We start from the raw sequence: 26,426 nt of genomic DNA on the forward strand, positions 1-26,426 counted from the left end.
TTGTATCAATCACTTCTGTGTACCTGGAAACAAGTTGTCACACTTCTTCTGTCTGAATAATCCAGATGCAAAATCTTAGATACTTATTTACAGCCTGAATTGGAACTACAGTGTGTAGCTATTCTGGATCCCTGAAGAACTCTATTTCAAAATAATGTAATGTTTACATTTGCTTTTTTTTGTATTCTGAAGGAATTGCAGTGTTGCCTTTTGGTTTTGAATCTTCCTTTTGGTTTTAACAGGGCGTTCTGCAAGAAAATGATAAATTGAAATCGCAGATAGACCAGCTGCATTTAGACCTCAGTAAGCAAGTAAGTTTTATTTTTGATCAATTTCTTCTGGGAATCTGAAATTTGGTTATATCTTAAATATTAAATAGCATTGGGCTCAACTTAATGTGGAAATCTAGGCTTTTTTAACCCTATCTTTAAATCTTGAACCAATTTTTAATTAACTTTTTTTTTCTTTTTGATAGCTTATGCCTTTACTGTCATATCTTGCAGTCATGTGTCAACTGATGGTATTGGTATCAACTTTACACTTGAGGCTTTCTTTTTTCCCCCCTCAGGGCTGACGTGTGTGGTTTTTCTGTGCCTTTCACATAATCTATATTTTTTTTGAGATGAATGTTAAGCTCTTATTGCTTTTCCCTGTTTTACTTGAGTCTTGGTGGAAGCCCCTGGGAAGGCTTACATTTTAAAGTCAGTTCTGGAGTCAAACGTTTCCAAACTGGAAATAGAATGAGAAAAAGGAAACATGGTTTTGAGATAAAGCCAACATTTAAACCAATGATGAAGGTAATTTTCCTTTTTTGTTTGAAGGATATGAGCATTTGGAACTTTCTTTCCCCAGAGATCAAGTGTAGTTGAGGTAAATTGATACATCAATTAGAAGTAGATCCCTCCCTAATAAGGGAGCCAAACGTTCTTGCAAGCAGGTGATCATGTGGAGTCAGTTGCAGTTGGATCAGCCATGATCTCGCTGAGTGCTGGTGCAGACTAGAGACCAGAATGGTCTGTTTCTCATCCGGTGTTCATCTGAAATAATCTGGAGCTAAAACTTTGAACTTAGTACTTTAAAATTGAAACAAAAATAGAAGTTGCTGGTGAAACTCGGCAGGTCTGCCACATCTTTGGGGAGAAAGTAGAGTTAACGTTTGAAGTCTGGTGAATCTTCTTCAGAGCTTCAAAATTGAATGTCTGGTTAAAAAACAGAGTTACATATTCCTGAGATTTATTTTCAGTGAGCCTAAAAAAAACCAAAATGAAAGCAAACTTATTAATTGATACAGTAATCCTGGAAATTCTACTGAACTAGATCATGTCCAAGCAGTCTTATCAGGAAACCAATAGGTCCGTGAGCAAGTCTAGTTAAGACCGATCCCAAGTCGTAGGTATTGAAACAGTGTAGCAGCAGCATTACAGACTAATGGATGAACAGAGAGATGATGCTTTTAAACTGTAAGACTTGGCTGTGACTACTGTTTGCTGTGGAAGAAACTAATAGGATCGATTTAGAGTTCTGTACTAGAAAGTCAAACTTCAAAATGAAAAGGCTGAGACTCTTGTTGGGAAGGAGTTGGGCGAAGCTTGTGTTGGGAGGGAAGCCAAAACTCCTCTTTCACTTGTGGGATGTAGGCTGACTGGCCAGCATATAATGGTCCATCCCTAGCTGCCTTTTGAGGTGGTAGTGGTGGCAAGCTGCCTTCTTGGACAACTGTAGGTAGACTCTCAGTACTGTTAGGGTGGAAATTCTGGGATTTTTTGACACTGCCTCAGTGAAGAAATGACAATATATTTTCAAGTCAAGAAAGTGACATATTTTGTGGGGAACTTGCAGGTAGTTGCATTGCTATGCATCTGCTGCCTTTGCCCTTCTAGGTGGAAGTGGTCATGGGTTCGGATGGTGCTGTAGAAAGATCTTTCAGTTTCTGCAGTGCATCTTGTAGATAGCAGCATACAGTTGCAACTCCACGTTGGATGTAATATCAACCAAGCAGGCAGCTTTGCCCAGGATCATGTCAAGCTTCTAAAGTGTTGGTGCTGGGGGGCTACTCCAGTACACTTTTGGTCTGTGCCTTGAGTCAGGAGATGAGTTGCTGAGCACAGCATAGCTAGCCTCTGATCTGATCTTGCAGCCACTGTTTGTGACGTTCATTTGAGTTTCTGATCACTAGTAAGCCCCCAGGATGTTCATATTGGGGCATTTGATTATTTGTAATAGATCACTGAATGTCAAGAGGTGGTGGTTAGATTTGCTCCTGTTAGACATGGTCCTTACTTGACATTTTGTGTGGCACCAATATCACTTGCTACTTGTCAGCTGAAACTGGATATTGTTCAGATCTCGTTGCATTTGAATATCGACTGCTTCAGTATCTGAGGAGTTGGGAATACTGTGCAAACACTGGCAAAAATCCCCACTTCTGGCCTTGTGTTGGAGGGAACATCCTGTTGAAGCAGCTGAAGATGTTGTTTGGAGAACTCTATCCTGAGGAACTTCTGCGTTGATGCCCTGGAGCTGATATGACTGACTTCCACTAACCAAGATCATCTCCTATGTCAGGTATGACACTTACCAGTACAGAGTTTGCCCTGTGATTCCCATTGATTCCAGCTTTTGCTAGGGCACCTCGAAGCTGCAGCTGGTAAAATGTGGCCTTTGTATTTCGGACTATAACTCTCAGCTCACCTTCAGAATTCATCTCTTGTCCATGTTTGAACCAAGGCTGTAATGTGGACTGGAGCCGAGAGGCCCTGGTGAAACCAAAACAGGGTGTCGCTGAGGGGGTTTTTGCTGAGTGGGTGCTGCTTGATAGCGCCGTTGATGACACCTTCCATCACTATTGCCCTATCAGTCTACTCTCAATCATCAGTAATCAGCCAGGTTAGATTTGTCGAGCTTTGTGTACAGGTCGTTCCAGGGCAATTTTCCACATTGCCGCATAAATGGAACAACTTTGGCTTGGGGAGGGGCAGGTTCTGGACTACAAGTCTTCAGTGCTATTGCCAGAATGTTCCCAAGGCCCATAACCTTGGCAGTATCTAGTGCCTCAAGCTGTTTCTTGATATCAGGCAAAGTAAGTTCAGTTGGCTGCACGTTGGTATATGTGATGTTGGGGCTCACTGGAAGAGGCAGAGATAGATCATCCACTTAGTCCTTTTTGGCTGAAGATTGCGTTATTAGAATATAAAAATGCAGGAGCTGATTTTGGGAACAGAAATCATGGACTTTGTAGACAGAAGATTGAGATTCTGCCAATGAATATTTTTAATGTGAAGGTGAGCTGTAATCCTGCATTTATAAACCAGATAAAGACAACCTGAGCGGCTTGGAAAACGACACCTGTGGCATTTTTCAGCATTTCCATTCTTGTGTAAGTAAACTTGGCTTTTATTGACAAATCTTCTTTCCCTGTACCCTGACACCAGCAAGAACAAATTGCAGGATTCTGCCCGAGGTGAGTCTGAACTGAAGTATCAAAGATAGCTATAACTATTTTGTCTGCGCGTTTTTCTTACGACAATGTGAATAAAGCCTCTTCTGCCACATGCTTCCTAATGTTTTCTAACTATATAGTACTTTGGGAGAATTGGCCACGCTAACCTTCTGACAATTATCATTCCTCAAAAACAAAAAATTCAATTTCTACAGTGTTTCAAGATTTTAGTGGAATGCCCCAACTAAGTCTGAAACATTGATAAATTATTTGTTCTTGTACTTTCTTTTGAATGCCCTTTCCTTCTCCTTGAAGCTTTGACTTCTTCCTTAAGTAGAATACAAATGTTCTGCCAAGTGACTATTCTTGGTCTGAGTATTGGCAGAGCATCTTGGCAGTTATTCATTGAGTTTTTCTTGGACTGCTGCATTCATTTTGTTGACTTGACTTAGCCCCACCTGATGTATAAATTTGAGGATGAATTATTATGTGGAAGTGTACACAATGTGGGCTGGAGACTTCACTAAAGTTAATTTGACTTGATGCCTTAAATACTGTCTCTGAATCTCAAGATGAATTTTACTTTTTTGCCTGTATGTGACCAAATATTTTCATTAGCTGCTGAATTGATCATTGTGTCACGATCATCTGGTAAATTGTGTAAATATCTTATCCTTTTATAGAAATATTATGCATTGTTGTTTTGAGATCATTTGGTTTTGTCTTTTCTGTGTTAGGCTGATTCTGCATCGATGGTGGCAGAACTGAAAGAAACGTAAGTATTAATATCAAAATAATTCCAAGAAACCTTTTTAAAGATGCATATTGCTAAGCATAATTTCTTCTGCAGCCTTGTTGAAAAGGATACAAAAATCAAAGAAGCTGAAGACCAGTTGGAAAAGGAGCTGCTTAAGTTGGAACATAGTGAACAGAGATTTAAGGTACTTGATTTTTCTTGGATTTGCGAAGAAGTGTGGTGCTGTGTTGTCATGAAGTTGTCATGTGCTATTTAGCTGGATTTTTTTTTGTGGTTCATTTTTCCATGGCATAATGGTAAGATTTTGTTTTTAATAAAGGAGTTGCAAGATGACCATGATTTGCTCAAGAAGCAAGTGGAAAATGTTCAACTTCTAACAGCAGAGCAGGTAATTGGCTCAGAGCGAATTTTTTGAATTTGTTTTTGAGGAGTGCAGATTGACAGCTTGTTTAAATCCTGAGATCCTTTTTCTAACAGGATTTGAGGACCTAACCCAATGTGCACAATCACACTCAGCTGACATCTGTGTTCATGTGTCTGAATTCAATCAGTGGTGAATTTTGTCATCTTGTCCCTGAATTTTGCAATTGACTCTCTTCTCTTCTCTGGCTTCATCACTGTGTATGCAAAATTGCCTTGAAGCTAAACTCCTCTTTGACTATTAATGACTTTAGTAGCAGTCATGTTCTGTAACTTGGTGTTTGTTCCATTGCCATGCCAAGGGATTTGGGAATATTTTGTTTTAGAATTGTGCAAATGTAGACTGCTATTAATTGAGTCAGTATCCAATGAAAAGAAACATCTGTTTAAATTACTTCGTGAAGAAACTGACCTGGTGGGTAATACAATTGTTTATTCCTCTAAAATAGTATGCAGTAGTCCACATATCTGGCTGACCTATATTTTTTAGCTGTATTGTTCTGGTCCACCTCCCTTGATTTTATTAATTAAAATTAATAAAATTTATTAATTAAACTGATTTTATTAATCAAAAAGCTTAAATTGGAATAAATTTTTGTTTTTCAAATTTTGCAGCGATCTGGTTCTTTATGAACTTCTGTCCTGTGCCAGACATGTCACCCCACATTCCCCATGGCTAACCCAATTAGCTTGCACATCTGCAGTCATAGAAGGTGCAGCAGGCCTCTTTGCATCCTCTGTCCTCATAATCCAACGCCCTAAACGCCCATTCCAGACAAAGCAACAATTTACCTGCACATCATTCGATCTGGTCTAATGTGTTTGCTGCTCACAATGTGGTCTTGTGTACACTGGGAAGACCAAAATGTAGATTGATTTGTTTTGCCAGCATATATGCTTTGTCTGTAATTGACCCTGAGCTCCTGATTGCTTGCCACTTCAACAGACCACACTATTCCATGCCAATATTTTGTATCTTTTGGACTGCAGTAGTGCCGCTCAATGCAAGCTGTTGGAACAATACCTCATCTTCTGCTTAGGTACCTTACAACCTTCATCATTTCAACGTTTGAGTTTAACAGTTTCAAATATTGAGCAGCTCTGCATGTTTGTTACCCTCCCTCACTCCCCTAGGTCATATTTCTTGGCTTATCTGTTATCTTTGTTTGCCTGCCCCTATCCTCACACCATAGTCCCCTTTTATCCCCCCCAGAAGGTTGTAATATTACCAAATGTTCTTTTACCTGCAAAATGTTTTAGAAAATAATCATGCTTTTCTAAGCTAGGAGAAGCATCCATACAATGGATTTCAACTTGTTTTGTGAATTTCTGTCTTAGGCTTCCACTAAAGCAAATCTGATTAAAGAATCACAAATTATGTAAGTATTATTTCAAATGAATTTGTATCCCAAATGTAATATGCCGATTTATCTGACCTTGTTTTTATTTGCAGGATTGAAACAAAAGAACAAGAAATTAATAACTTGAAGGCTGCACTGTCAGATAGTAATGAAGAAATTGCTAGTTATGTATCAAAGTTGCAGGTAATCGGAGTAGTTGACACTTACGGCGTTTAAGTTTGAGCTACAAGTGTTTTGTATTATTACTTAAATTTCCCTTTTTGCTTTAAAGGATCTTCAGCATCAAAATGCAGGACTGAAAATTCAAATGCAACAATTGTATGAGAAAACTAATGAGCAAGTAAGTTTTAAGATGAATGATGGTCAAGTTTTTGTCTTGTTATTTAATTATTTTAAGCTTACAATTTATTTGTATTCAGTGTTGAACTGTGTAATATAATTTTTTTAACAAACTATAATGGCTATCAAATTGACATAAAAGTCATAAATTGTTGACCAGGTGCTCTGTTGAGTTGCTGAATAAATAGCCATTTCAAGAGCAGTTCAGATGCTTGAAATTTTGTGTTGAGTAACTTACCACCTGACTCTGCAAAACCTGTCTGCTATCTCCAAGGCACCAGTCAGGACTGTGAAGGAATACACTCTACTTGCCTGAATGGGTGCAGCTCCGACAACACGTAAGCCTGACAGCATCCAGGACAAAGCAGCCTGCTTGATGGCACTATAGGTAGAAATGTCCACTTCTTCTACCACTGCTCAGTAGTAGCAGTGTGTACTACTGATGAGACCCATAGCATCTTCCAAACCAACGAACACTTGCATCTAGAAGGATAAGGAGTGGAAGGGTGAATTAATAAGTTTGCATACGATGTGAAGGTCGATCGAGTTGTGGATAGTGCAGAGAGCTGTTCTGGTTTAGAAGGGGACATGGATATGATGCAAAGATAGGCTGAGAAGTGGCAGATGGAAGTTAACCCTGAAAAGTGTGATGTGATTCATTTTGGAAGGATAAACTTGAAAGCACAATACCAGATTAACAAAGATTGGCAGTGTGGAGGAGCAGAGGGAACTTGGGGTTTATGTCTACAGTTCCCTAAAAGCTGCCACCCAGGTGGATAGAGTTGTTAAGGTGTATGGTGTGTTAGCTTTCATTAATAGAGGGATTGCATTCAAGAGCATTGAAGTTATGCTCCAGCTATACAAAAGTCTGGTTCAGCCACGTCTGGAGTTTTGTGTGCAGTTCTGGTCGCCTCATTAGAGAAAAGATGTTGAAGCATTGGAAAAAGTGCAGAGGTGATTTACCAGGATTTTGCCTGGAATAAAGGGAAGAGCATATGAGGAAAGGTTGAGAGCGTGAGGGCACTTCTCTTTAGAATGATGAAGGATGAGAGGTGACTTGATAGAGGTGTACCAAATGGTCAGAGGCATAGATTAATGGACAGCCAGAGTCACTCTCCTAGGGCGGAGGTAGCTATTACAAGGGGGCATAGTTTTGAAGTGCGTGGAGGTAGGTATAGGGGAGATGTCAGAGGTTGGTTCTTGGAGAGTGGTAGGGGCGTGGAATGCATTGCTGAGACCGTAGTGGAGTTGGCCTCATTTAGGGGCCTTTAATTGGCTATTAGATAGGCATGTGGATGATAGAATAAGGTAGGGGTGGAGGTTGGATGGACGTTTTTGAGGGTAAAAGTTCGATACAGCATCATGGGCTGAAGGGCCTGTACTGTACTGTTCTCTGTTCCATAAGGGCAGCAATTGCATGGGAAAACAGCCTGCAATATCCTTCCAAGCCTCTTACCTTCCTGACATGGCAACGTAGTCATTTTCCTCTGTCTTTGGGTCTTGATGCTGGATCTCCCTCTCCAATGATATCATGGGTCTGCCTACAGCATGTGGACTGCAAAGGTTCAAGAAAGCAGCTCACCACTTTCTCAAGGATAACTAAGAACCAGCAATACATGCTGGCCAGCCAGGGATGCCTGTGAGCATAAGTGAATGTGAAAATAAAGATCTTTTGACATTTGACATTTTGTTTCATGCAATTAACAACAAGTGTTCATTTTATTTCTGAGACAACGAAATGTGAGGCTGGATGAACACAACAGGCCCAGCAGCATCTCAGGAGCACAAAAGCTGACGTTTCGGGCCTAGACCCTTCATCAGAGAGGGGGATGGGGTGAGGGTTCTGGAATAAATAGGCGGGAGGGAGCGCGGGCGGTGGGGAGGCGGACCGAAGATGGAGAGAAAAGAAGATAGGTGGGGAGGTAGGGAGGGGATAGGTCAGGCCAGGGAAGACGGACAGGTCAAGGAGGTGGGATGAGGTTAGTAGGTAGCTGGGGGTGCGGCTTGAGGTGGGAGGAAGGGATGGGTGAGAGGAAGAACAGGTCAGGGAGGCAGAGGCGGGTTGGACTGGTTTTGGGATGCAGTGGGTGGAGGGGAAGAGCTGGGCTGGTTGTGTGGTGCAGTGGGGGGAGGGGACGAACTGGGCTGGTTTTGGGATGTGGCGGGGGAAGGGGAGATTTTGAAGCTGGTGGTGAAGTCCACATTGATACTATTGGGCTGCAGGACATCAGTTATCTCAGGCAACCAGCTTGTAACTGATGTCCATTTCAAGCCCACCGACTCCCACAGCTACCTAGAATACACCTCCTCCCACCCACCCTCCTGCAAAAATTCCATCCCCTATTCCCAATTCCTCCGCCTCCGCCGCATCTGCTCCCACGATAAGACATTCCACTCCCGCACATCCCAGATGTCCATGTTCTTCAAGCACTGCAACTTTCCCCCCGCAGTGGGCGAGAATGCCCTTGACCGCGTCTCCTGCATTTCCCGCAACACATCCCTCACACCCCGCCCCCGCCACAACCGCCCAAAGAGGATCCCCTTCGTTCTCACACACCACCCCACCAACCTCCGGATACAACGCATCATCCTCCGACACTTGCGCCATCTACAATCCGACCCCACCACCCAAGACATTTTTCCATCCCCACCCCTGTCTGCTTTCCGGAGAGACCACTCTCTCCGTGACCCCCTTGTTCGCTCCACACTGCCCTCCAACCCCACCACACCCGGCACCTTCCCCTGCAACCGCAGGAAATGCTACACTTGCCCCCTCACCCCCATCCCAGGCCCCAAGATGACTTTCCACATTAAGCAGAGGTTCACCTGCACGTCTGGCAATGTGGTATACTGCATCCACTGTACCTGGTATGGCTTCCGCTACGTTGGGGAAACCAAGCGGAGGCTTGGGGACCGCTTTGCAGAGCACCTCCGCTCGGTTCGCACTAAACAACTGCACCTCCCAGTCTCAAACCATTTCCACTTCCCCCTCCCATTCTTTTAAATGACATGTCCATCATGCCTCCTGCAGTGCCACAATGATGCCACCCGAAGGTTGCAGGAACAGCAACTCGTATTCCGCTTGGGAACCCTGCAGCCCAATAGTATCAATGTGGACTTCACCACCAGCTTCAAAATCTCCCCTTCCCCTGCCGCATCCCAAAACCAGCCCAGTTTGTCCCCCTCCCCCCACTGCACCACACAACCAGCCCAGCTCTTCCCCTCCACCCACTGCATCCCAAAACAAGTCCAACCTGCCTCTGCCTCCCTGACCTGTTCTTCCTCTCACCCATCCCTTCCTCCCACCTCAAGCCGCACCTCCATCTCCTACCTACTAACCTCATCCCACCTCCTTGACCTGTCCGTCTTCCCTGGACTGACCTACCCCCTCCCTACCTCCCCACCTATACTCTCCTCTCCACCTATCTTCTTTTCTCTCCGTCTTCGGTCCGCCCCCCCCCCCCCCCCCCCCCCCCCCCCCATTTATTCCAGAACCCTCACCCCATCCCCCTCTCTGAAGGGTCTAGGCCCGAAACGTCAGCTTTTGTGCTCCTGAGATGCTGCTGGGCCTGCTGTGTTCATCCAGCCTCACATTTCGTTGTCTTGGATTCTCCAGCATTTGCAGTTCCCATTATCACTGATTCATTTTATTTTTCTCTCTTCTCTCCTTCTCCTCACACACACACACACACACACACACACACACACACACACACACACACACACACACACACACACACACACACACACACACACACACACACACACACACACACACACACACACACACACACACCAGCAAATGCTAAAAATGTGTTGCTCGAACAGGGGCATAGCTGACAGCCCCAAAATGTGAATGCTTGCCCACAGTTGGGGATGGAAGAGTAAAATGATTTGAAGGCTTCAATCAGCCATGATTTTTTTGAGTGGCAGGGCAAGGTTGGCATCTGAATGACCTACTCCGGCTCCTATGCTTTTGTAAGTCCAGTATGATAGAAATTCTGTACTCATATAAACAGTTTAATGTTTCGAATGTAAGTAACTAAATATGCACCCAAGCATCGTTTATTTGCAATTAGTATGGTTTGTGTCAAATAAACTTCTTGTCATGAACCTGACTTTGTCAATGTGGAAATGAGTAGTCTTGTATGTCAAGCAATAGATTTTAGTCATAAATCTTTTTCTTTTGTAATAGGACTCTGCACTACGGAAGGGTGAAGTGTTGCTGAATGTGTAAGTGAGCTGTAAAGCACAAATTAATATTTTGTCTTTGGGCGATGTCATCTTTATGACCAGTTACACAATCAGAATCTATTTTGAGTAATCTCCTTTTCATCAGACACTGTCTTAACTTATTCCATGCACATAACAGGTGCAAGGATAATTATGTTCTAAATAAGTAATGAATGACTTAATTACATAAATGTAGTAAATTATTACTTGTCAGTTGTAAGATTTGTTTTACAAATAAATGTATTCTTCATTTGTTTTGGTGCCTGATGGGTTACTTCAGAGAGTTGATTTGTGATACTGATGTCAAATATAAAAATGAGTGCCTACTAAAATGTAAACTGTTTTCTTCAGAAGGAATACTATGCCAATATTCAAAGTGTAATTATTTTTAGACTTTCAGAAAAAGATCAGGAGATTGAATCTTTGCACCGAGAAACAGATTCTCTAAAGGCAGCTGTTAATCAACAAAGGCAGAAAAACAATGTGAGTGTAACTTCAAGTAATTTGTACTGGATTTTTGTACTATGTCTTAAGCTCCTCTTTGGGTATTTTTAAGAGACCAAAAAAACCTTGGAGTAGAATGAGAATGTAACACTAATTGAAAGATGAATAAAACCCCATATGTTGTTTTCTCTATGAACCTTTGGTTGGGTTCATAACATCAGTCAGATAAAGAAATTGAAAGTGATGCCATGTCGAAACTGAACAGAGGATGCCAAGCCTAAGTTTCCAGTCCTTCGTCCAAATATAGAAGGAAAGCGGATGAGTTGCACCTCAAGTCCCTGCTGATGTTTGGTTTTTGTACAGAGACACATTTGTGTTTAATGGAAGATTTGAAGTTTCTGGACTGCAGTCGAATGAGCATAATAGTGAACCAGATGAGCACATCTTTGTCTTGCGCAAGAATAGAGTGACACTTTTTTATGAGAAAACCAAATTCAAGCTGTGGATAATTACGGGGAGCTTTGGAATAGTTTGGAGTCTCCCAGTTGCTCAAGCATTACTGCCATCAGCTTTGCAATATTGACTGTATGTTGGAGTTGTGTGCCTGTGTCGTTATTGCCTGGAGTTCCATTCTGTGCTTTTAGAATGTAAATTCTAAGTCCATCAGTAGTTGCAAAAAGCTGAACTGATTGGGGTCACATGTAGAATTTTTCAGCCATTGATTTTAAAAATCAGTTTGCTCAATTTCATCCTTTCATGCATTTGATACATGTTTTGATAGGTGGCTGCTGTTTGAGAGATATATTCATTGTAATTTCAATAGTATCATAATTTTAGTTATACAAAATGCTTGCAATATGGGCCTTCTGGTCATTTAAAACATCTTGGCTTACATGGCAAAAAATACAGGCTACTGCTTAGTCTTATTTGACTATGATCCAACATGAGGATGAGCCAAACTGTCGTCATATACTTATGCAGTGTGGCATTATACTGTGAGCACATTGAGTAATAATAATGGGCTTTCATGCTGGTAAATAGTTTGGTTTAATCAGCAGCATTAGTAAGACAGATGTCTTGGTCCAGTATGTTGCCATGCCTCAATTTATTAGCATGGACAAGATGACATTGGAGCAATCGATAGTTTCATGTATCTCTGCTCCTGACCCATGAGAAATCTCATTAGATGCTGAAATCAGCACAAACATAGAAAACGCTACTACGCCTTTTGCAGATGAAGAATAATTAATGATGGAAATTGACATTGGCATCCATGAACTTGGGAGGCTGTCTGATTTGGACAGAGAAAACTGAGGTCAGCAAGTTGTGCATCTTTTTAACCCATGGTAGTCTTCTGTAGCAGAGGCTCCAGTACCGGCACGGGGCTCCTGTTGTAAAATTCAACTATCCTTCTGTCTGATCTCTTTTTGTCCTTTAGGATCAAGGCATCTGACCCAGTCATGACAATGTACCTTCTAGACTGAATAACCAAAGTCTTGTTCTTAGGAAAGCAACAAACTGGAGTACTTAGTATCTCCTAACGAGAAGCCCTTCTCTTTCCACGTCAGAAACTGAGGACCATCATCCTGGCAGGGAGTTTTGTTGGAACTACTCTGGGTTTAAACTAGCCCGGCAGGTTTTGGGAGCAGCAATGCCCTTTAGCAGTAGTGAGACAAGAGAAGGTTGAGGCTGGTACTGAAGTTAAAGAGCAAGTTGAATAGCCAAGGCAGGCAAGATCACAGTAGTGAACAAGGGAAGACTGATGAATTAAAATGTACTTATTTCAAGGCAAGAGGCCTGACAGGCAGCTGAACTTGGAGTACGGATGGGAACATGGGACTGGGATATCATGGCTATTACAGAAACATGGCTGAGGGAGGAACAGGATTGGGATCTCAGTATTCTGGGGTACAAATGCTATGGGGAGACAAGAGAAGGGGATATGTAGTTTCAAAATGGGAAAACATCACAGCAGTACTAAAACTTGATATTACTGAAGGATTGTCCAGTGAAGGTATATAGGTAGAACTGAGTTATAAGAAGGGGAAACAGAAACAATTTGCTGGAAAAGCTCAACAAATCTGGTAGCATTTATGAAGAGAAATCAGTTAACATTTTGGGTCTGCAGACCCTTCCTCAGTTCTGCCAGACCTGAGCTTTTCCAGTAGTTTCTGATATTGGTATCCGCAGTTCTTTTTGGCTTGAATAAGAAAGGGTGATCCGTTTGATGGAATTGTACTAAGGACCCCCTAATAGTCAATAGGAAATTCAGGAACCAATGTGTCGGGAGATTGCAGATAGTTGTAACTATAATAGGGCATTTTAACTTTCCAAACATAGACTGGGACTACCATGGTGTTAAATTCTTCCAGCGTCCAATCCTTTGTGTTCAAGAAAACTTTCTCAACCAACATGTAGATGGCACTACTGGAGAAGGGGCAAAACTCCACCTCTTTAGTGACTGAGGTGTGAGTGGGGGAGCACTTTGGGATTAGTGACCATAGTTCTATTAGTTTTAAAATAGTTATGGAAAAGGATAAGCCTGGACCACAAGTTCAAGTTCTAAATTGGGGCAAAGGAAATTTTGATGGGATTATCCAAAACTTTCCAAAGAAGTGGCAGAGCAGTTTGCATGTAATGGGATATCTCGCAAGTGGGGGGCTTTCAACTGTGTTCAGGGCTGACATGTTCCTGTTAGTGTGAAGTGAGGCTGCCAGAAGAAAGGAAGACTGACTTGAAATAATGAGGTTCTGGCCAAGGAAATGGTGGCATCTGTCAGATAAAGATACAAATAATGTAATTACATTAGGGCTCAACATTAAATAGATTCAGAAAGGAGTAAAACCTAGGAGCTGAGAATTTGTAGTAATTGATAAAACTGAATTCACTGTATGAGAATTTATAATACAGATGATATGGTGTACTTGCATGATGTGGCAGCAGGTGCATCCTGTTGTGAGCTACAGTGACCACGTGAAGTAAATGTCTGCAGTTTGAGGAACTTGAGCTCAAGGGTGATGAGATGGAAACAAGCTTCAGACACTGGCACTTCTGGGAGGGGAAGAAAATGAACTACTTTGAACGCCGTTCTGGGCAGTCACATCTTCTAGCTTAAATTTGTCCACTAGCCATGGACAGGAGGGTGTGACAACCAGTGAAGAGGTAGGGGGTACTATGCATAGCTCTTGGGGAGACTCAGCTCTTGATGTTACCTGCCAAGGGTGTTGTACTTGCTGACTGTATAAATGAGCAAAGAGTCTGCTGGGACATGGTCAAAACTGACCACTACACCATGGCCCAGGAATCCATTTGAGTAGGGGAAACACAAAGAAAAGTGATGGTTTTAGGAGGCTGTGTGTATAATTTGAGGGGAGAGAGAGCGAGGGAGGATTCAGTTGGTGTGGTCCATGTTGGCACCAACTGAGAGTAAGCAAGAGAACCTATTTGAGAAATATCCAGAAGAGGGGACAAAATGAAAGAAACAAGTTCATGCCTTCAGATTTTTACTTGTCATGTGAAAGTTGGAAGAGAGATATGATTAGGAGATGGACAAAGGAATGGTGGGAATAAGAGGGGTTCCATTTCATGGGGGCACTGGCATCAGTATTGATACAGGAGAAAACTGTCATCAGGATGCACTCCACCTGAACAACTCTAGCAAGGCTAAACATAATGGTCACATGAATGTCCAATCAGGTAGGGGGGTCTCAGCTTATTCAAGTTTCCTGAACAAATAATAGGGCAGAAAATGAAAAAGGTCAGAAATCCAGTTTCAGGTACAGCAGATTAAGGGGCAACTATGAGAAGAGGCTCTGTCAACTTGCAACTAAGTGTTGCACTTCAAAGTGCATGTTATACAAAGCAAGAAAAATGAGCTTGGAGCACAGTTGGAAATTGGTGGGTACAATGCAGGCATCATAGACGTGACTACAAGGGGGATCAGACGTGGAAATTAAAAAGGATATACCTCTTACCAAAAGGACATCCAGATGGGCAGAACAGGTTGTGGTTGCCATGTTAATGAGGAATGAAATTTTCTTGCTATCAATTAAATGATTGTAGGATCAGGAGGTGTAGAATCTGTGGGTAGAGGTGAAGAAGGAAAGGAAGGAAGACCTCTGGTGGGAATTGTATGCAGGCCTCCTGGCAGTAGCCAAGATGCAGGACACAAAGGCATCATTACAATAATCCATCAGGGACATTAGAAAATCAAGTTGGTAGGGGGAAGGAAAGGAATTTGTGGAATGTCTACAAGATGGTTTTATGGAGCATCTTGTGGTAGAGCTCAATAGGGAACAGGCACTTGTGGGTTTGATGTTTAATGAAGCAGTCTTGTCTGAGGGAACTGAAAGTGAAAGAACCCTTGGGGGGGTGGGGGGGGGTTGCGTGGGGAGTGTGCAGATACCATAATTACAAATTCCACCTGCAGTTTAAGGGTGAGAAGGAGGAATTGGATGTAATTGTAATAAAATTTTGAGAAAGGTAGAAGTGAGGGGTGTAGTAGCCATCACTGAGGCTAAGGGCCTGGAGAAGCAAAAGGTCTGAAAGTAAAAAATTAGCTGGCTTGGATGGATTGCACCTCAGTGTTCCAAAGGAGATTGCTATTAAAATTTTCAGCTATGCTTTGTTAGAAGGGATGGTGGGGAGGTGGACCTGAGTGTGATCAGCTTGTGTTTTCACATGATGCTGGCAAGACACAGCACGTAGCTGAGATGTAGGAGATGGAACCAAAGCAGTTATTGGGGGTGTGAGGCAGTGGTGTGGGAATGGGATGTGAAACCATTCCAAGTGATACTCTGAATCTGAAGCATGGAGTCAGGTGAGAGCCATCCCATTTTGCTGGATAAACAGTGGAGAGGCATTCGAAGAGGATTGTGTGGTCAACTGAAGCCAAAGTCAGAGACTGGCCAAGAACATTGAAGAAGAATGCATTGCCACTAGTTACGAACATGCAGACGTGTATCATGTCATTTGTGACTTTAAGAAATATTTGGTACTATGCAGGAGTGAAAGCTTGAACGGGAGGTAGTTGAACGTGAAGTTATATTTTAATCAAAAAAAGCACTAATTTTCAGTACATCATTGTGCACTGAATAGGGTTAGTTTTGTGAGAGCAGTGATGACCTATTTAAAGAAGGAAAGAACACCTAATTACAATAACCATTTAACAACAGTTAATGTGAAAATCTGATTCTAGTTTTCTTGCCAACTTCTGTTGAAAGCTTTAAAAACATTGATCAGGAATTGGTGTTCATTGTGAAACAATAAATGCTTGTTATGGAGCAGTGCACATTTCCTTTAGGACCTAAACGTACAAAAATAGTTTACCAGGGAAGAACTGAGGAGAAAAAAATCAATGAAAGGGATGGGGTGGTAATAGTTTTCAAGGGAGGTATGTATACGTTCTCAGTAAGTTAACTGTTTTAGAAGTCATGTAACGGCAAGGAACAATTCAATGCGTGACACTGAAAACAAAATTCTTAACTTCTAAGTCTAACTGGTTAATGCTTCTAAATTCTAATTACTTAGTTCACAATTGTGCTAAAAGCTTGGTTAACCCTTGTCAGTTTACTTGTCCACTTGGATTTTCATGCCCTATTCAAGTCCAGCACAGATGATATTGGTTTGACCCAATGACTAGAAATTTGGGAGAGTCATATCTGCTGGAATATTGCAGAGGTAGTGGTTTCCTTGTCAAGCTTCCTGTAACAATTGGAAGTGACAGTTTGGTATGTAGCTGTCTGGCTTTGAGGAATGACTGCTTACCTAAAGTCAATTTCATTTTTTTAAAAGCAAACGACTTACTCTATAAATCAGGTTTCACAGATACGGAAATTTGATTAATCTGCCATCTACTGAAAACTTAAGCCTACGCATCTGTTTGTTTTTGATTCTCAAACATACACAGCTGTAAGTATTGAATGCGTTGCTGCAGCTTTTCAAGTTGAGGATTGTCTACATGGGGATTTCTGCTGTAGATTGGTGATTCTCAAGTAGATCTTGGGTACATGAGATAGGACATTCGGTGAGCTAGTGGGATTGGGTGTGCAAGACTTGCTTTCTTTCCTTTCTATGTCATGTCTGAATCGGTCAAACTTAATTAGGAATTGAGTAATTTTAAGAGGTGTTGTCAACTTTTGCAGATCAGACTGATAGTCAGGCATCTTGTTTTTCCAAGTGCTAGGTTAAGGAATCATTCACGTTTGTGATTTATTTTGTCAACTATGTGTATAAGAATAGACAAGAACAGGAAAGCAATGGATGATTAGTCATGTGATGAGGGTTTTGCTTTGGGAACCAGCTCCAGTTCTTTGATAGTTGTTGTGAGGATGGTCTACGTGAATGAAGGGAATGGAATAAAGTAGTTGATAGCTATGAACATAAGAGCAAGAGAAATCCAATTTAGACTTTTGAGTTTGCTCTGCTACTTGAAGATTATATCTAAGCTGGAGGCCTCCACTCCCCTTTTTTTTCTTTGTCCCCTTGACAATATTTTAACTTGTTAATTAAGAATTTATTTAACTCAAAAAATTCAGATACTGTCTCTCACTGCTGGTCTATGGAAGAGAATTCCACAGACTTAAAAACTCAAAGTTTTCTCATCTCCATCTCAGTGGGGTGCCCCTTTTTTATTTCAGCATTAATCTTCTCTACTTTTAAAGGCCTGTAATGCTGGTCATCAGTCTTTAATTCTAATATAGCACCCTGTCCTGCTGATTAACTGTTTTACCATCCATCTCTTGACATGGAAGTGTTTGTGGAATTTTTTTCTCTTCAGTTGTGTAGACACAAAATGGCTGTTTGGTGCATCTGCCGTTTTTCCTTATTTAACAATAATTCTTCTGACATGCTCTCCAGGTAATAAATATGTATTTTAGTCACTTTTTCTAAATACCTATAGAAGCAATTACTGCCTGATGTTTGTTGTTGTTATTGTTATTATTATGGTTTTCTCTTCATACTTTAATTGCTTTTTGTTTTGTTAAGTCATTCTTTGGCTTTTGAAATTTGTCCAATTTTCTATCTCGCCTTATATCTTGCCATGATGGTGAGCTTTTTGCTTCAGTTGGATACTGTTGTTAACTTATATTTGGATGGCATGTACTTCTCCTAGAACCTTGATCATATTTTTAGTTTTGAACTTTTTAAATTGCTGTACCTGTATCTGTATGCTCCTATCATTTAACCCAATTCTTAAGTTCATTTCATTTTACCCAAATCTTTGTTCATACTGTTACCAGTGTCTTAATCCTGGTCTCAGATGCAAATATCTTATCTGCAAACTGAATAGAAAACCCTCTTTTTTTTTTTATCACTGCCACTTAAAGGCATCTTTTATTGAGGATGTTAAGTAATCCTGTCTTGCCACTCGTCACCAGATCAGAAATACCCTGGTCTCCAAATCATTCTGGGATGTGCTGTTTTAAGAAATGGTACTTTTGCCAATCTGATCCAGTCTACAAACACACAATTGCCCATGATTATAATTAACCCCTGTTAGTTCTTGCTGTACACCATCTTACAATTTGATTACTGTTATCATGCCTATCCACCCACCCTGTATGTGACTTTGTACCTGTGCTGTTTCTTTAGCAAAACTGATATTCTGCTAAAGGTAAAACCGCTCATGAGTTTCATTCTAAGATAATGTGATAATTAACAGAAGTACTCCAACACCTATGTCACCTTCTGGACTTCCTGAAATGCCAAGCCTCTTTGAATAATCAGGCCATCTTACTGCATCTGCCAAGTCGTAGAAATCCATTTCTGTTTGTGCTGGCAATCAAATTTGTTACGAATGGTGAATGCTTTTGGATGAATCTTTAGTTGTGTGTTTTTGTTGATACTCATCTCCTTAATGTGGAAAGGAGTGCTGGGAAAATTGGAACCAGTAAGGAATAGCTGGATCAGAAAGAAAACAAAGGTAATATCAATGCCAAAAAAAAATGCAATGAAGGCACATGGGCAAATGAACGAGAATATTAATGAAGAAAATGTTAATATTATTCAAGTGGATAACTTGGATGAAAGAGGATCAAATGGGAGAAATGTTCTAGAAAATAATAAAAACAGGCATGCAAAAATACAACTCGTGTAGTATTTGATTTGGAGAAACTTGGAGCAAAATATTTGAAATGGTCAATAGAATAGGAAGAAACCTTACTAGAAAATTTAAAAATTGCTGGAATTCTGAAACAAACAGCCATTTATGGAAAATCTCAGCAGATCTGGACCCAAAAACCTTAATGCAGGCTGATCAAGAATAGAAAAGGGAATTATTTTCTATTGAAATGTGTAGCACTGTGTTGATCAGAGGAAATGCATGTAATAGAGATCATTAGGTAGATTAGGAAGGGTTGCAGATAGTCAGCATAAAAATGAAAAAGTGCCTTTGTAACACTAACTGACCTCCCAAATTGTATGAAGGTAATTTATAGTCAATGAAATGAAAGGATTAATACCCAATATACAAGCTTGTTTAAATTTTATGTAAATTGAGTTGGGGGGGGTGGGGTGGGGCGCAAATACAGAAAGGTATTTTCCAAAAAATACCTAAGACTTTTGCTGAAACAATACAGGTTGCATGTGTCCCTGAAGCTGGCTGTAAGAAATTAAATACGTCAGATAGTTGAGTTGAACGTGGGTGAGCACCTTTTGATGTAATGACTGATATCTGAAAATCTTAGAAAAATTGCCATGGTTAATGTCTGTAGAATGTTAGGATTGATTTAATGCTGTCTGGGGAGATAGCAAACTGTGTTTATAAATGTATTGAAAAGCAGAACACACGAGCAATTTAGGGCAGTTTTCATTTTATTAGGGAAGCTACTGGACTTTGTTCTCGTTCAGCTTTGGGGTCATTATAGTTCCAAATGCATATTAGTGCTTTGAATATTGGTCCCTACTTGTTCATGAGGCTTACAGCGATACCTCTTGATCGTCAGTAGAATTAGCTCACGCTCTTCTTCTTTATTTTGATATATTGATGAGGGGATGGGTTGGAAAAGATGAGAAGGAATTCATCAGATTGTTAAAATTGTAATGGGAGAAAACAAAGCAAGTTTTAGATTTATCACTAGCTGTGGAGTTGAAAAACCAGGAGAAAATGAATCTCTCAAGTCTTAGACCTTAAGTAGTGTATTGTGTACAACATCCACCTCTGATGTACAAAGAAATTGCTTTTAGAGTACAGAATATGCACTAGAATGTTGATGAGAATGTACTAAGTTTGAGCAGTGTTTTTTTTTCCAAAATTCGATCTATCTGTTAAACGTGACATTTAAAATGTCCACATTTTAAAGTTGAAGAGAGGTATCTGTAAAAAGTAAAGCAGTTAACTTCCAAAAGCTTAACTCACGATGTGCGATTTACTGCAAGAGATTTGGAGCAAAGGGTCAGCAAAAATTCTTCACCGACATTTGAGGATTTGGAATTCATTTTCTAGATTATTTTGAGGCAAGAACTATTGGCATGTAAGTTTTTAGATTGAACAAATGAAAATGGATAATGCAAAATGAAGCTAAACCAGTTGTGTATGATCTCTGGAGCGTAAGTACTGATGTGGGCTGGTTAGACCAGATGTTCTAATTCCGTGTTGTAAAGTTTATATTTAATCAAGTTGTACAGAGTGCTGCTGGTATACTCTCTGGGTATGTTGATTTTTCTCATGGTGGTTATAGTATTACTGCATTTGGCATAAGCATCCTGGATTTGGCAGGGGAAACGTGCTCAGGATTTCACTTTCTGAACGTTTTTCGACGCTGTTCTGCTACAGCATCTGATCCACTAAACTTGACTGCTCTCACTAAATCAGAATCAAAATAAATTGCTGGAAAAACTCAGCAGGTCAGGCAGCATCTGTGGAGACAAATCAGTTAACATTTTGGGTCTGGTGACCCTTCGGAACTTGTGCAGTTCTGAGGAAGCCTCACTGGATCTGAAATGTTAACTGATTTCTCTCCACAGATGCTGCCTGACCTGCTGAGCTTTTCCGGCAACTTTTTTTGTTGACTGCACTTGCATTTGTGACTTCCATGTAATTAACGACTACTTGGGAAAGTTGCTGAAATGAAGGTTGTCTGTCTTGGCCGCAAGGCACTGATCCTTCAGGGGAATGGGGAAAAAGCTTTGTTTCTTTGACTGTTTTGTTTCTGTTAAAAACTTAGTTGCATTTTAATTGTTTCTGACCTTTTTTGATCAGAGGTTATTGTGGCCTTTTCTCCTACCTGAAACCTTTTCACTTTTCCTGGTGAAACCATTTGGCCGACTGGGGGGGAAAAAAGGTCCTTTCATAGATCTATTGTATAACTGTTTTGGTATTTCTTGTTTGCTGTAGCCTATTGTTTTCTTTCTTAGAATAAAACTAATGCTGGAAATATATAGGTTAACTGATTTCTGAGAAAAATAGAATTTCATCTTGTTCTGCTACTGATGTGTAAATCTACCGCTGTTGCAATTCTTTTGATTATTCTGTATTGCAGTTCTGTTGCCTTGGATTTCGTTAACATTTAACATGAATGGAATTGTGAAGATGTATCCCTCATTTCTGTCAGCAAACCTTTCAAAGAATTTTTCTTTCAAACTGTGTTTTTCTGATAAATGGAACAGTATATTCATAGTGATATTTCATTTTATATCACAATCGTTAATCCCCAGATTTTTAAAACTTCTAATCAGAGAATTTCGTGGCTGAACTGAAATAGTTCTTTCTAAAAATAATTAGGAGCTTCGGGAGAAAAACTGGAAAGCAATGGAAGCATTGACATCAACTGAAAAAATGTTACAGGACAAAGTGAACAAGACAGCCAAGGTTGTAATAAATGTGGAAATCTTTTACAGTAGATGATTTCTGCTGCAATCTGAAAATTGAAATGACTTTAAATTTAAGATGCGTAATTAGTTTTGCACACACTGCTTGGTCTGCATCTTTTCCTGGATCTTTGGTTTCATGTGTGCATGTCTGTTTTGTTGATCTTGTTTTAAATTTCTGTGCAGGATCTTTGTTTGCTGCCTTCCTTTTTTTTGGCCTCTCTCCCCCCCCCCCCCCTCTCCCCCACCCCCCCTCCCCCCCCCCCCCTCTCCCCCCCCCCCTCTCCCCCCCCCCCTCTCCCCCCCCCCCCCCCCCCCCCCCCACCCCCCCCCTCTCCCCCCCCCACACCCCCCCCCCACCCCCCCCCACCCCCCCCCCTCTCCCCCCCCCCCTCTCCCCCCCCCCCCTCACCCCCCCCCCCTCCCCCCCCCCCACCCCCCCCCCCTCCCCCCCCCCCCCCCCCCCCCCCCACCCCCCCCCCCCTCCCCCCCCCCTCCCCCCCCCCTCCCCCCCCCTCCCCCCCCCCTCTCACTCCCCCCCACACTCTCTCCCCCCTCTCTCTCTCCCCCCTCACTCACACCCCCCTCTCTCACTCCCCCCTCTCTCTCCCCCCCGCTTCTCCCCCCCCCTCTTCCCCCCCCTCTTCCCCCCCCTCTTCCCCCCCCTCTTCCCCCCCCCACTTCCCCCCCCCCACATCCCCCCCCCTCTTCCCCCCCCCTCTTCCCCCCCCTCTCCCCCCCCCCCCTCTCCCCCCCCCCTCTCCCCCCCCCCCCCTCACCCCCCCCCCTCACCCCCCCCCCCCTCTCCCCCCCCCCTCTCCCCCCCCCTCTCCCCCCCCCCCCTCTCCCCCCCCCCCTCTCCCCCCCCCCCTCACCCCCCCCCCTCTCCCCCCCCCCCTCACCCCCCCCCCCTCTCCCCCCCCCCCTCTCCCCCCCCCCCTCCCCCCCCCTCCCCCCCCCCCCTCTCCCCCCCCCCTCACCCCCCCCCCCTCCCCCCCCCCACCCCCCCCCCTCCCCCCCACCCCCTCTCCTCCCCCCCTCTCTCTCCCCCCCCTCACTCACACCCCCCTCTCACTCTCCCCCCCCCCCCTCTTCTCCCCCCCCCTCTTCCCCCCCCTCTTCCCCCCCCTCTTCCCCCCCCTCTTCCCCCCCCCTCTTCCCCCCCCCTCTTCCCCCCCCCTCTTCCCCCCCCCTCTTCCCCCCCCCTCTTCCCCCCCCCCCTCTTCTCCCCCTTCTCCCCCTCTTCTCCCCCCTTCTCCCCCCCCCTTCTCCCCCCCCCCTTCTCCCCCCCCCTTCTCCCCCCCCCTTCTCCCCCCCCCTTCTCCCCCCCCCTTCTCCCCCTCTTCTCCCCCTTCTCCCCCCCCCTTCTCCCCCCCCCTTCTCCCCCCCCTTCTCCCCCCCCCTTCTCCCCCCCCCTTCTCCCCCCCCCTTCTCCCCCCCCCCTTCTCCCCCCCCCTTCTCCCCCCCCCCTTCTCCCCCCCCCTTCTCCCCCCCCCTTCTCCCCCCCCCCTTCTCCCCCCCCCCTTCTCCCCCCCCCTTCCCCCCCCCCCCTTCTCCCCCCCCTTCTCCCCCCCCTTCTCCCCCCCCTTCTCCCCCCCCCTTCTCCCCCCCCCCTTCTCCCCCCCCCTTCTCCCCCCCCCTTCTCCCCCCCCCTTCTCCCCCCCCCCTTCTCCCCCCCCTTCTTCCCCCCCCTTCTTCCCCCCCTTCTTTCCCCCCCCCTTCTTCCCCCCCCCTTCTTCCCCCCCCCTTCTTCCCCCCCCCTTCTTCCCCCCCCCTTCTTCCCCCCCCCTTCTTCCCCCCCCCCCTTCTTCCCCCCCCCCCTTCTTCCCCCCCCCTTCTTCCCCCCCCCCTTCTTCCCCCCCCCCTTCTTCCCCCCCCCCTTCTTCCCCCCCCCCTTCTTCCCCCCCCCCCCTTCTCCCCCCCCTTCTCGCCCCCCCTTCTTCCCCCCCCCCCCTTCTTCCCCCCCCCCTTCTTCCCCCCCCCCCTTCTCCCCCCCCTTCTCGCCCCCCCTTCTTCCCCCCCCCCTTCTTCCCCCCCCTTCTTCCCCCCCCCCCTTCTTCCCCCCCCTTCTTCCCCCCCCTTCTTCCCCCCCCCCCTTCTTCCCCCCCCCCTTCTTTCCCCCCCCCTTCTTCCCCCCCCCCTTCTTCCCCCCCCCTTCTTCCCCCCCCCTTCTTCCCCCCCCCTTCTTCCCCCCCCCCTTCTTCCCCCCCTTCTTCCCCCCCCTTATTCCCCCCCTTATTCCCCCCCCCCTTATTCCCCGCCCCCCTTATTCCCCCCCCCTATTCCCCCCCCTATTCCCCCCCCCATTCCCCCCCCCGCTTCTTCCCCCCCCCGCTTCTTCCCCCCCCCCCGCTTCTTCCCCCCCCCCCGCTTCTTCCCCCCCCCCGCTTCTTCCCCCCCCCCGCTTCTTCCCCCCCCCCGCTTCTTCCCCCCCCCCCGCTTCTTCCCCCCCCCCGCTTCTTCCCCCCCCCCCGCTTCTTCCCCCCCCCCCGCTTCTTCCCCCCCCCCCGCTTCTTCCCCCCCCCCCCCGCTTCTTCCCCCCCCCCCCGCTTCTTCCCCCCCCCCCCGCTTCTTCCCCCCCCCCCGCTTCTTCCCCCCCCCCCGCTTCTTCCCCCCCCCGCTTCTTCTTCTCCCCCCCCCTTCTCCCCCCCCCTTCTTCCCCCCCCTTCTTCCCCCCCCTTCTTCCCCCCCCCTTCTTTCCCCCCCCCTTCTTTCCCCCCCCCTTCTTCCCCCCCCCTTCTTCCCCCCCCCCTTCTTCCCCCCCCTTCTTCCCCCCCCTTCTTCCCCCCCTTCTTCCCCCCCCCTTCTTCCCCCCCCCCCCCTTCTTCCCCCCCCCCCTTCTTCCCCCCCCCCCTTCTTCCCCCCCCCCCTTCTTCCCCCCCCCCCTTCTTCCCCCCCCCTTCTTCCCCCCCCCTTCTTCCCCCCCCCTTCTTCCCCCCCCTTCTTCCCCCCCCTTCTTCCCCCCCTTCTTCCCCCCCCCTTCTTCCCCCCCCTTCTTCCCCCCCCTTCTTCCCCCCCCCCTTCTTCCCCCCCCCCTTCTTCCCCCCCCCCTTCTTCCCCCCCCCCCGCTTCTTCCCCCCCCCCCGCTTCTTCCCCCCCCCGCTTCTTCCCCCCCCCCCGCTTCTTCCCCCCCCCCCCCGCTTCTTCCCCCCCCCGCTTCTTCCCCCCCCCCCCTTCTTCCCCCCCCCCCCTTCTTCCCCCCCCCCCTTCTCCCCCCCCTTCTCGCCCCCCCTTCTTCCCCCCCCCCCTTCTTCCCCCCCCTTCTTCCCCCCCCCTTCTTCCCCCCCCCTTCTTCCCCCCCCTTCTTCCCCCCCCCCTTCTTCCCCCCCCCCTTCTTCCCCCCCCCCCTTCTTCCCCCCCCCCCTTCTTCCCCCCCCCCTTCTTCCCCCCCCCCTTCTTCCCCCCCCCCCTTCTTCCCCCCCCCCTTCTTCCCCCCCCCCTTCTTCCCCCCCCCTTCTTCCCCCCCCCTTCTTCCCCCCCCCCTTCTTCCCCCCCCCTTCTTCCCCCCCCCTTCTTCCCCCCCCCTTCTTCCCCCCCCCCTTCTTCCCCCCCCCCCTTCTTCCCCCCCCTTCTTCCCCCCCCTTCTTCCCCCCCCTTCTTCCCCCCCCTTATTCCCCCCCCTTATTCCCCCCCCCTTATTCCCCCCCCCTTATTCCCCCCCCCTATTCCCCCCCCTATTCCCCCCCCCCATTCCCCCCCCCGCTTCTTCCCCCCCCCCCCGCTTCTTCCCCCCCCCCCCGCTTCTTCCCCCCCCCCCGCTTCTTCCCCCCCCCCCCCGCTTCTTCCCCCCCCCCCCGCTTCTTCCCCCCCCCCCCCGCTTCTTCCCCCCCCCCCGCTTCTTCCCCCCCCCCCGCTTCTTCCCCCCCCCCCGCTTCTTCCCCCCCCCGCTTCTTCCCCCCCCCCCCCCCGCTTCTTCCCCCCCCCCCCGCTTCTTCCCCCCGCTTCTTCCCCCCGCTTCTTCCCCCCCCTTCTCCCCCCCCTTCTCCCCCCCCTTCTCCCCCCCTTCTCCCCCCCTTCTTCCCCCCCCTTCTTCCCCCCCCCTTCTTCCCCCCCCCTTCTTCCCCCCCCCTTCTTCCCCCCCCCTTCTTCCCCCCCCCTTCTTCTCCCCCCCCCTTCTTCCCCCCCCCTTCTTCCCCCCCCCTTCTTCCCCCCCCCTTCTTCCCCCCCCCTTCTTCCCCCCCCTTCTTCCCCCCCCCCCCTTCTCCCCCCCCTTCTTTCTCCCCCCCCCCTTCTTCCCCCCCCTTCTTCCCCCCCCTTCTCCCCCCCCTTCTCCCCCCCTTCTCCCCCCCTTCTCCCCCCCCTTCTCCCCCCCCTTCTCCCCCCCCTTCTCCCCCCCCTTCTCCCCCCCCTTCTCCCCCCCTTCTCCCCCCCTTCTCCCCCCCCTTCTCCCCCCCCTTCTCCCCCCCCTTCTCCCCCCCCTTCTCCCCCCCCTTCTCCCCCCCCTTCTCCCCCCCCTTCTCCCCCCCCTTCTTCCCCCCCTCTTTCTCCCCCCTCTTTCTCCCCCCTCTTTCTCCCCCCTCTTTCTCCCCCCTCTTTCTCCCCCCTCTTTCTCCCCCCTCTTTCTCCCCCCTCTTTCTCCCCCCTCTTTCTCCCCCCTCTTTCTCCCCCCTCTTTCTCCCCCCCC

The 26,426-nt window shown here is 46.4% G+C and overlaps 1 protein-coding gene and 1 pseudogene across 4 annotated transcripts in view; both read left to right on the top strand.

Annotated features, from left to right (window-relative positions):
• ktn1 (kinectin 1) overlaps positions 1-26,426 on the top strand; it is a 130,221-nt gene that overhangs the window by 81,035 nt on the left and 22,760 nt on the right. For 3 of the 4 annotated variants that reach the window (XM_048537215.2, XM_048537219.2, XM_048537216.2), the window contains 10 exons: positions 243-311; positions 4,177-4,214; positions 4,290-4,380; positions 4,516-4,584; positions 5,955-5,995; positions 6,070-6,160; positions 6,249-6,317; positions 10,512-10,549; positions 10,942-11,032; positions 21,717-21,803. In XM_048537215.2, coding sequence (XP_048393172.2) covers positions 243-311; positions 4,177-4,214; positions 4,290-4,380; positions 4,516-4,584; positions 5,955-5,995; positions 6,070-6,160; positions 6,249-6,317; positions 10,512-10,549; positions 10,942-11,032; positions 21,717-21,803 — 684 coding nt within the window. The remainder of the gene's footprint in view (positions 1-242; positions 312-4,176; positions 4,215-4,289; positions 4,381-4,515; positions 4,585-5,954; positions 5,996-6,069; positions 6,161-6,248; positions 6,318-10,511; positions 10,550-10,941; positions 11,033-21,716; positions 21,804-26,426) is intronic. The other variant, XM_048537218.2, reaches the window with a different exon arrangement.
• Positions 22,052-23,476, top strand: LOC132210103 (basic proline-rich protein-like; annotated as a pseudogene).

The sequence above is a fragment of the Stegostoma tigrinum genome, chromosome 10 (assembly GCF_030684315.1).
Source record: "Stegostoma tigrinum isolate sSteTig4 chromosome 10, sSteTig4.hap1, whole genome shotgun sequence".
Taxonomy (NCBI): domain Eukaryota; kingdom Metazoa; phylum Chordata; class Chondrichthyes; order Orectolobiformes; family Stegostomatidae; genus Stegostoma; species Stegostoma tigrinum.